The sequence below is a fragment of the Chenopodium quinoa genome, unplaced genomic scaffold, assembly GCF_001683475.1.
Source record: "Chenopodium quinoa cultivar QQ74 unplaced genomic scaffold, ASM168347v1, whole genome shotgun sequence".
NCBI classification, from domain to species: Eukaryota; Viridiplantae; Streptophyta; class Magnoliopsida; order Caryophyllales; family Amaranthaceae; genus Chenopodium; species Chenopodium quinoa.
Genome location: NW_018744062.1, coordinates 305,510 through 317,032, shown reverse-complemented (window position 1 = coordinate 317,032; position 11,523 = coordinate 305,510). Strand labels below are relative to the sequence as shown.

At 37.4% G+C, this 11,523-nt stretch overlaps 1 protein-coding gene across 2 annotated transcripts; it reads left to right on the top strand.

Annotated features, from left to right (window-relative positions):
• The first annotated feature begins 247 nt into the window (after window positions 1–247).
• Window positions 248–11,045, top strand: LOC110690645. 2 transcript variants are annotated; one of them, XM_021867497.1, is made up of 4 exons: window positions 248–586; window positions 675–2,455; window positions 2,652–3,709; window positions 10,583–11,045. In XM_021867497.1, exons 2-4 carry the CDS (start codon window positions 971–973, stop codon window positions 10,698–10,700), a joined length of 2,661 nt encoding a protein of 886 aa, XP_021723189.1. In that variant the 5' UTR covers window positions 248–586; window positions 675–970; the 3' UTR covers window positions 10,701–11,045. The 2 variants fall into 2 exon arrangements, with proteins under 2 accessions (XP_021723189.1, XP_021723188.1); XM_021867496.1 differs by having other exon boundaries at window positions 10,580–11,045.
• The last annotated feature ends 478 nt before the right edge of the window (window positions 11,046–11,523 follow it).

Here is an 11,523-nt window from a genome sequence, read left to right as displayed (position 1 = left end):
GATATTAATGTTCAAATTTGTTTATCTGCAATCGTGTCCACCAAATAGAAGAGATACTCCAATCCGTATAAATGTATGACATAATTTTAAAATTTTAAAATCGTATAACATCTAGTATTTAAAGTTATAAGCTTTTATGTTTATATGCTCCATGTGACACATAAATTTACTTTAAACGACTTTCTAATTCATAGATATTGATATTGATATAGATATAGATTTCCCTAATTAAATTCTATTCCAATTTTTAATTTTTATAATATTTATATTAATAAAAAAAAATTAAAAAAAAAAAACCTGCTGGTCATATCATATGAACATATCGACTTATCTGTTTGGGTTACACTACCTTTTTCCTTAGAAAAACCAAATCGAACAAAAAAAAAAAGAAAAATACCGATAGACGAGCAAAGCAAACGCCGTAGCTGCCCCTTATCATCCGAGTAGACTCAGCCTCAACTCGCTTGCTCACCTTCTTCTTCTTCTCTCTCTTTCTTTCTGCAACATTTCTCACATTCCAAACAATCGAAACGTTTCATCAAATTCAGCAACTTTCAATCTTAGGCGCTGTTATCTTCATCAATTCGTAAGTTTTCCCTCTTTTTTCAACCATTTTTATTTATTAATTTTAACTCTATTTTTTTAATTGGGTTTTTAATTTTAATGGGTGCCAGAGAAATTCACAGCTCGATTGAAAACCCAAGGTATTGCGATTAATCAATCAATTAAAAATTTTTGGGAATTTTTTTTATGATTGCCGTGTGATTGGGGGTTTCTTTGATCTTGCGTGTTAAATGCGGAAAAGGGTATTGATGAATTAGGGTTAGTAAGCTGTTAATTTTGTAAAACGGAAGAAGTTTGAATTTTTGAGGGATTTGGATAAGAAGCTTGGATTATTGAATTTCTTGTTGTTAGGGTTTATATCGCTGGATACAATTGTGGGAAAGATAGGTGTAGGTTAAGGGGGATAATGTGTATGTTCTGTGTGATTCAGAAGTGGTCGCGCAGGGTTGCTACTATGCTGCCTTGGTTAGTTATTCCGCTTATCGGCCTATGGGCTTTGTCTCAGCTACTACCGCCCGCTTTTAGGTTCGAGATTACGTCCCCGAGATTGGCCTGTGTGTTTGTGTTGTTGGTTACTTTGTTCTGGTATGAGGTTTTGATGCCACAGTTGTCGGCTTGGCGGGTTAGGAGGAATGCCCGGTTGAGGGAGAGGAAGAGGAATGAGGCATTGGAGCTGCAAAAGCTGAAGAAAACTGCTACTAGGAAGTGTAGAAACTGCTTGACACCTTATAGGGATCAGAATCCCGGTGGGGGGAAATTTATGTGTTCGTATTGTGGGCATATATCAAAAAGACCGGTTCTTGACTTGCCTGTTCCGCCTGGTATTTCGAATTCTGGAATTCTTAAGGAATTGCTTGGTAAAGGTGGGAAGATATTGAATGGGAAGCCCTGGTCGGATAATGTCTCGCTCTGTAGTCAAGAATGGGTAGAGAATGGGAGTTGGGCGGTGAATGGCTCTTTTTCAGTTAAGGCTTCTTTTCCGTCCCGGAAAAATGGTGTTGGATTGTATGGAAGAAGTGAATCTTGCCTCGCTGAGAAGTCTTATTCGGGTGTTTACCTTTTCAGTTGCAAACTCTTGACTTCGTTTTTGCTGAGTATAAGATGGCTTTGTAGGAAGCTTTTTAGGATTAGTTCTTCAGAGGATTCTTCGTCAGATGGTGATCATGGAGGGGGGATGTCCAAAAAGGGTGAGAATGGCAGCACAGGACAGGAGAGCAGGGGTGAGAAAGCTCGTAGGAAAGCTGAAGAGAAGAGGCAAGCTAGAATAGAAAGAGAACTCTTGGAGGAGGAAGAAAGAAAGCAAAGGGAGGAGGTGGCAAGATTGGTTGAGGAGCGCAGGAAGTTGCGAGATGAAAAGATAGAAGCTGAAAATCGTGCTAAAGGAACCTGCTCATTGAGGGAGAAAGATAGTAGGAAGGAAGCTGAGAAAAGGCGGCAGGAGCGAAGAAAGGAAAAAGACAAAGGATCTAGTAAAAGCAACTCTGATGTGGATGAGTTGGAAAAGAAATCGGGGAAGGAAAATGATCGGAAACGGGATACTGAAAGAAAACATGAGTCGCCGAAGTCTGGTGTAGATGGTGTGAAGGGTCAGAACACTGAAGCAGGTTATGGAGCAAAAGGTAATTCTACAAACAGTTTTAGCCGAGTGTATGTTGGTGCTAGATATTTTGACCGTGTGAGAGGTACTTTCTTGTCTTCTTCAAAGGCACTTACTGGCAGTAGTTTTTTTGGCAAAGCTGCCCCATCTCATGTTCCTGCTTCCAAAGAAATGAAGCCCAATAGTTCTGTTGAAAATTCCTTAGTTTCAAACAGCAAACGTGATTTTCTTCCGCCAGAGCGTCTACCTGGGAGAGCTAATATGAATGCAGACGATAAGAGCCATAGTCGCCCTGTAAGTCATGGTTATTTGTTTGCTGATATGTTGGTTATTCCTTTTTCTCTTTATTAGGTTTAGGGTTGGGAGGGAATGCTGTTCTTCTTTAGTTGACATCATACCCTATACATTCTTTTTATCAAGGTATAGGAACTTTATGTGTGTTGATATTTATAGTCGGTCTGTTGATAAGCTTAATCTGCCTGTGCTTCAGGTCTCTTCAGATATACAACATAAGACACAACCAAAGTCATGGCAGCAATTATTTACTCAAGCTCCTCCCTCCCATCCTAATGTAATTAGCAGACCAAGTGCAAACTCTGCAAAGTCTCAAGTTAGTCAAAGTTCTCAGCTACCTTGCTCAGTATCCTCTACACCGCTTTATGATAACCCAATTAATTTGCCATCTCCATTTATGCTGCCTGCCTTTTCAAGAGGGCCCCTGACTAATAATTGTAGCCCACCTGTTGCAAAGGATCCATTTTTTCCTAGTGTTTCGGACATGTCTCATGATTTTTTCACGGAAGAGCCAGAGCATTTTGAGGACCCGTGTTATGAACCCGATCCTGTATCACTTCTTGGCCCTGTTTCAGAATCACTTGATAATTTTCAGCTAGACCGTGGCAATAGTTTTGTAAAAGATGGAATCGGTAATTCATGTCCTATGATAAATGTTTCCACTCCTTTGGATGTCACCAGGCCTTCTCCAATCGAATCTCCATTGTCGCGACTGCGAGTTGCTGATGAAAAGCCAAATAACCATAGCCACTTCTCTAGTAGTCCAAGGGGCCTTGATATGCACTTTTTTCCAGCTGCTGACATGAATGATAATATCAATGATAAGGGAACATGGCATATGTGGAATTCTTCTCCACTTGGTCCCGATGGGTTAAGCTTGGTTGGTGGTTCTGCCAGTTGGATTTCACCTCTAGAGCGAAGCAGACTTAACAGTGAAGACCTGATGCATCAATCACCTCAGAAGACCATGGCTTCTTTGTTTACAAATGAGAGCCATATTGCTTCAGGAACACATTCACCTCAGAAGGCCACCATGGGAAATGCTCAAAGCTATAGTGCCTTTGGTGTCTCTGGTTCCAGCTCTTATGATCAAGATCAATGGATGCAGAAGGCTTTTTATCCACCGCTGTGTAGCAGTGAACTCAATCTTCCTGTTAGTCCTACAGAGGAAGCTTCCGAGAGCAAACTTTTGTTTGGGAGTCCTAGCAGGGCTGCTGCCAATGGTCTTGATCCATCCACAGTGAGCTGGTCCAAGTAAGTTACCATCTTTATGCATCTAATATGCAATTTTTTCTTTTACTATTTGATATTTAGTTGCTGGAAAATGGATGACAAATTGCATGTCTTGATTCTGTTATGTGAATCAGCTTATTTATTTATTGATACTTTATGTTCTGTTGCTACCTGGATCACTTAACTTATAATCTAGACACATGCTAGGACCTGCTGCGTTGTCTTCTACGTATAAAAACAATTGCCTTACTCCTTTGTCTTTTAATTGGTGGTTTTAATCTCTATTTTGGGCCATAACTAATGCTGGGTTACTATATTTTCTGGGGCCTGTTGGCTGAGTATGCAAGTTCCTAGAGAGTTGAAACCGTGAAGTGCATACATCTGACTTTAAATATCCAAAGAATTACCATATGTAGTCTTTGGATGAATGACATGAATCACATCTGTTGGTTTTATATACATTGTGGTTGCAGGTTGTCATGAAGGACATGAAATTAGATGACCATGTGTTTTGTAACAAATTGAACCAAACACTTCCTATATGACTAATTCACTCTTGACATTTCAAATGCAACATTTCAGACAGTACAACTATGACCATGTTTTTTGTAGCAACTACGTTTGTGGATTTCTGTAAATCATTTCATTTGCTGTTGAAACTCACCTCCATTGCTAAGGATAATGTCTTGGAGCAGCCAAAAAAAAAAATAAAAAAATAAAATAAAATTGTGGATCTTTGTTAGCCTTGGTGGAGTTTGTCATGAATCATTAATTTTGCCGATGGTAAAAAAAGGATGGGGTTTTTTCCATAATTTCTCTGATGCTAGTTTGTCTGAAATCTCTAGACAGTGCCTGATATGGAAGTCAATCTGGAAAGGCAATAAATGTTGATTTAAACTAGGTATCTTATACATTCTCTATTTTCTTTTATTTGCAATATTTCCCTTTCATGGAAATGTTGTATCATTTGCAAACTTGCAACTAAGCCTTTCTAGGTAACTTTGAACCTATAAAATTACCGCATAAGGTGTACTTTATTCACATAATCTCATGAATTCTCCTACCTCCTCCCCCCCTCTCTCTCGAGTCTTTATTTTCTTAAACATGCCACTTCACTTGGTTGCTACTTAAAAGGAACAAAGGGAGTAGTAGGAAATCAACGAATCAAGTGACAAGGAAAAATTACTTGAACTTTTATTTACTACTTAGATTTTTTCTCTGTAAACAGGGAAAAATTTTCCACTCTACTGATTTTATCCTTCTAATATCTACTTTTGCACTAGCAAGTTGCATTTTAAACCAACTAGCTTCCCAACAGTTTTTAATACTGCATTCCTTCACAATTCAGTTTTTATTTTATTTTTTATATTTTTATATTTATTTATTTATTTATTTTTAAGTTTTTATTTTTTATTTTTTGTTTTAATTTTTATAATGCAACTGAAACTATAATACGGTAATACCACATCAAACATTTCAAAAACCATTGGATAGCTTTTCTCATGGGTAGGTACATTTAGGCCCAGGAATGCCAGGATGGGACCAATATCTCCTTTAACAAATTTATTTACTTATTTTATGGTGCTCCTGATTTTGTACAAATTTATTTATTTATTTTAAAATTTCCTTGTTATTTTTGTTATTATTTGTATCCTTACTATTTTATTATATAATTTATGTTATTTAGAATGAAGATAAGATATATATTTTTAAATCAATATGATAAATTTCTTGATATATATTGGAATTTTGAATCCTTATTAGCTGTATCGTTTTTTTCCCTTGTTTCTTGTTGCCTCATCTTGTAAAGTAAAGGATTTAAATATAACTTTTTGTTGAAGCCTATGACTTTGCTGTTCACAATGAGTGAGTCCTGTGATGCTCTAGACTTGTACCATGTACCTGTTACTCTGTTAGAGTGCTAGTTGGGGGTGGGGGGGGGGGGGTTGAGGGGGGAGGCAATTACGAACTTCTGTTGTATAGCACTACATTAATCTAGCGTAAGGATATAGCACTACATTAAAGGTGGTTCCTTACAATTGTATAATGTGTTGCCTTTGTAACAGTCCTCTCTTTCCATCTATGTTGGGTTGGAGGGGATTTATAGGAGAATTGTACAGCAGACATTGAGAAGTTTCCATGACTATAGTGCTTTGAATGAATGCTGTGAGTAGTTATATTGGTATCCATATTCGACCCATGCTTCTTGGTCCCTTCTACGTCTTAGCTCATGATGACCAGTTGTGCAGCTAGCTATCTGCCTTGTAAATGGTATGCTTGCTTCACGTAGCCCTGACGGTATGATGAGTTATAGTTGATATCCTGGTTCTTAGTTTTTGTTGCATGATATCTACAAGTAATAATAAGTACTCCTTTTGTCCCCAATTAAATTTCCTATTTGCCATTTGCCTTTTGCTCAAGTTTTTACAAAGGTGAACACAATATCCATCAATCACAGCCTTAATCCCATAGGTGAGGTCAACTACATGAACCAAAAGTGATTATTCCGTGTAGTCATCGACAAAAATCTTCCTCCTCCATCCCAATCCAATGCCTCATCCTCATGCAAATCCATGTACTTCATATCCTTCGTAACTCCTTCCAACCAAGTCATTTTTGGTCCCCCTCTTTCTCGTTTAACCCCTCCATGGTCCCACTTTTCCAATCTTCGTACTTGTGCACCCGGTCTCCGTCTTACATGTCCAAACTAATGCAAGCGATTTCCCTTAGTTTTTCTGTAATGGTTGCCACCCCCACTTTCTTGCAAATAACCTCATTTTTTATTCTATCTCTTAGAGTGTTGCTGCACATCCACTTTAATATGCACATTTCCGTAATCTCCATCTTTTTAATGTGCTCCTTCTTAGAAGCCTAACATTCTGTATCGGTCCAATGGAAATCCTATAGATATTCCCCTTCAATGTAAGGAAATGCTTTGGTCACATAACACTCCCATGCCGCTCTCCACATAAGCCACTCTGTTTTAATCTTGTGGGCCATGTCTTGATCAATGTCACCATTTTCTGGATGATTGACCCAAGATATTTAAAACATTCACGCATGGTGAAGTCTTCTCCATCCAAACTCACCACATCATCGCCGAGTACCAAAGCTACATACTAAGTATTCAGTCTTACTCCCATTTAGCTTAAACCATATAGATTCCAACCTTTGCCTTCATTGCTCCAATTTGGCATTTACCCCATCTTTAGTTTCATCCACCAAAACGATATCATTCGCAAACAACATACACCATGGAACCTCATCTTGAATCATCTAGAACCGTTGCCAAAAGAAAAGGACTTAACGCTTGATGCAATGTGATTGTAATTGAGAAATCTTTTGTCAACCCTCCTCATGTCCTCACATTTGTTGACATATCCCGATACATATCCTTAACCAGGTCCACGTACCTTCGTGGGATACCTTTGTTTAACATTGGCCACCAAAGTACCTCTCTTAACACCTTGTCATATGCCTTCTCTAAATCAATAAAGACCATATGAAAATCTTTCTTCTTTACCCTATAAAACTCTATTATTTGTCTTATCAAATGGATTGCTTCCATATTAGATCTCCTAGGCATAAAACCAAATTGGTGATCCGAAATGCTTGTGAATGCCCTTAACCTATGTTCGATTACTCTTTCCCACAACTTTATAGTGTGGCTCATAAGCTTGATCCCTCGATAGTTAGAATAATCTTGAGTGTCTCCGTTGTTTTTATAGATCGGGACCAAGTTGCTCTTCCTCCATTTTGCGGGATTCTTGTAGCCTTCCAATCTTGATTAATTGAACACAGTAATATTATTTTGGAGCTCGATTGATTAAAGGTGAATATAAAAAATCAAGATAGTGGGGGTTGGTTGTTTATAAGATATGCTAACCCGAGTGAGATTTGGGTGTCGTGTCGATCTAGTGTTTGACAACACTCTACTCCAAAATTTTGGACAGTCAAAAGAGTATGGTGATCAATTTCTTAAATATGGCTACCATATAAGGTATTTGAAAATTTTCAACCCACATTTTTCATATAACAAATAAATTGTACTTTAGAAGAAATTCAAAAATAAAAAATGTGAAATTTAAATTATGATATATATGAGTAAAATCTTCTTACCTACTTAAAATGAATGCAAGCTCCAAAACCTACCTTAAATATATATAAAATCTTTTTTAAAGGGACAAAATGTTTGAGCAGAGACATATGATCATGCTTTCATCAATTATTTGATTATTTCCTAAATTAGGCTTATCTTCTTTCTCCCTTCAATTTGGACGTCAAGAGGTTGGTGAAGGCCATGACATGTGCTCTATTTTGAAGGTCAAAGCTTTCAACCAACTCAGCCCAGCCTCCCATTCGCTTAATTTGTTTTAGGGGAAAGAAGTATGGAATTGTCGATAACACACCAACCTTCTATTTGGAATTGCCTTGTGTAATAGGTTCAGGATATGAGAATGGGGAGACTAGGAAGGGAATGGGAGGCTATGAGGGAAAAGCGGTTGTTGTGTAGTAAGTAAAGGTTATGAGAAATGAGGGGACTAGGAGGGGTATGGGAGGCTAGGAGGGAAAAGAGGTTGTGGTTACAGTTTGGTTTGGTTATTGGTAAGGAGGTGAGAGTGGAGTTCGTGGAGATGGTTGGGACTGATTACAAGGAAATGGTGGTTGAGAGCAGAAATAATTTTGCGATTTAGGTGTTGCAAAGATGTCCTTCATTTTTTGTATTGTTATGTACAGTATGAGTTAAAGCTGATGAAGCAGAAGGAAAAGCAATGTAGGTGTGTAACCTTCCTTCAAAATTAAACTAAATAACTAATGGGTAGGATGAATTTGCTCTTCCTTTTTGTTTCCTTTGATTTCCGTTTTCACCTCTTTTTGTAAAGCAAAGATCCTTTACTCTCCCTCCCTCTTTGATCTCTTCCTGATTGGACTTGTTAACAAGAAAATTGTGTTTTCTCTGAAGATACCAAATGAATTTTTCTTTGCTCTGATTGTTAAAACTATAAATTGTGGGATAGCAAAGGATACCTATGAAAGTCACTCTTTTATCTGTGTTTGGAAATCCCGAGCTGTTTTAACTGCTATTCGATTTTTCTTCCTGCTTGGGCCATTTACCTGAGTGACTACCTGATATTTGATGTTGGGGATGCCAGCTCTCAGTAGCGATATTGCTTTAAACTGCTCAGAGCCTCATATGGGTAGCCATTATATGGATCTAGTATCAATGCTGTATTATCCATATGATTGATGACTATTGTTTGTCCTATTGTCTTAAATTAAATTAATGTTAACAATACAAGCCTCACCATGAGTCACAACTCTGCTCTAAATCCCCTATTTTGCACCTCCTTTCTTATAGAATGTTAAGGTTGCTAATTTCAGTACTATCCAATCTTGAGAAAAGTTTGAGATGAACCAAGACGGGAAGTGGAGAACAAAATTTGGTACTGAGGGATTACATATTAATATATTATCTAATTTAAAAATTATAACTTCCTCCCTGCGGCCCTTGCTGGGTTTCACAGTAGGTTGCTACATTACAAGGCTAGAATATAGGATTTGATAGTTGAAGTACTAGTATTTAAAATTGAAAGTGGGAGTTATAATATTATGTAGGAAAAGTACAATTGAGATTGTGCCCATCAGGGTATTGTGGGAACATGACCAGGTGTTTATTACCCCAAAATGTAAAAAAGTTTTGGGACATTTACATTAAGAAAAATGCAAGAAATTATTTTGGACTTACATTATTAGTGGCTATTAGTATTAGCTACCAAAAGGAAAATAAAAATTTGATTTTAACTATTATTGGCAGCATCAAAGACTGAAATATATTTATCAGTTATCTGAAAGATGCCTTATCTTTTCATGTTTATGTAATTATTTTTGGACTTACATTATTAGTGCCTATTAGTAATAGCTGCTTGTTACTTTTCTTCTTTAAACTTTAAACATACCTAACCAAGTAACCTTTGTCCCCATGCCGTTAATGAGGCTCTTGCCTAGGGCCTTGAAGAGAAAGGGAGGGGTTAAATGAAGTCTACGTTTTAGTATCCATACTATTTCACATGGGCAGTGTTTTCCTTGCTTTAATATTTTAATGATTTAGAGCCTGTTCAACCCAGAATATTGATTTGAAGGCAAGTAAATAGTATATGTATGACTTATTGCCGCTAGATATTTGATTAAGATTTTTGTAAACCAAAGTCGGACATTTGTATATTGAAGACTCTTTTGGTTAATCAGTTTTTTCTGCTCGTGAAATCAGCTCTTGGAGAACTGATCATTATACCTTAATCGATCGGTGTTTTAAGAACTTTACGGGGTTGCTGACCTGCTACTTAGTCTGCTTTGTTTGTGCTTAGTTTTTAATTGGCCTTTATGGGGGCTAAGTGGTGCTTTCTTATACTACTGAGATGTGTTATTAAGTGGACAAGCACGAGTCATATGCAGTTTTGGTTATCATACTTAAATTATTCTGTAGGGATGTGCTTGACAGTGCATGTGGTTCAACCATTCTATTGCTAAGTAATCCAAAATTTTAGGAGTACTGGTTACTGTCTGGCATAATTTAACCAACTGCTGAGGTTACTTCAGCTTTCCCTTTAGGAATTTTAAACAAGATTGGTGTTTGAACTTTTTTAGACATCAACCTCATGACAGATCTGCACCCCTGGTCTCTAGCAAAAGAAGGGGAAGAAACGAAACGTTGCCCAAAAAAATCTCTTGGGCTTGCAGAATACTGGTTGGATGCCTTTATATAGACTGCAAGCAGTTATGACTGACATAAGACATGATATTTTATTGTTGTTTGCTATGCTCATTCTCTCTTGTTTTACATCGCTTGCTTTCGAGTGGTTGTCTAATGACAATGTTAATTTTTCCTTGTAGCAGGAATGAATGGTCTGTTCAGGGCATCGGAGAAGGTGTTACAAACCCATCTATTGTCAAATCTCCTTTTGGTGGCTTATACTCTCCCCCTAATGTACATTCACTTTGGTCATTTGAATGAAAGGTAGAAAAAGCAAAAAGAACATAAAGGAATAGAAAGAAAAAAAAAATGAGAGGAAAACTTATGAGGGTACTTTTTATTATACATGTTCTTGACGAGGCTGCCAGCCTCTTTTTGAGGGCGCTTCAGATACACTGTAAGCATTGTATCATCCTTCTCCTAAGGGTGACCTATGTTTACTTACATTAGCAATGGGTTAGGAATACAAAAAGGGCATGCATGCTTTTAGTGCATCCGCGGAAAAAAAAAAAATGTTGGTAAGATCACTACTTTTGGCCCCTTCCCATGTTCAATGGTTTATACTCCATGTCTATGAGCAGGGAAGTTCCTATCTGTTCTTTTATCTTGTTGTCAATTTTGGCTCTCGCTTCATTTTATTTTGAGATAGTTAGATAGCGGGTTCTTATGCATCAAGGTCCCTGATTTGTAACTAATTTGATATCGGGCCGATGAGTATGCATAGGTCTAGCAATTCGTTCACATATAGCCTCCTCGGTTGGTGCCTATGAGTTGCTAAATGATGCAGTTCCATTCTCATCATATCGATAGCGGTATTGGACAATGATTCCCCACCTTAATTATTAGCTTTTGTTTTAGTTTGTCATGTGGGTATGTTTTAGGCTGATATCTGAAAGACCCAAAGATAACATAAGCTCTTGGAATCATAAATTCCAACGTAAAAGAGCTTGAGTCCCCCCTTTTCTACATTTCTTCTTATTGAGTATTGAGTAAAATCACTTGACATCAATTTAGCAAAGAAATTAGTTTATGACTGACTACCCTTCTTGAAAGAAAACGAAGCTCAGATGCTCACTTGTTTCGA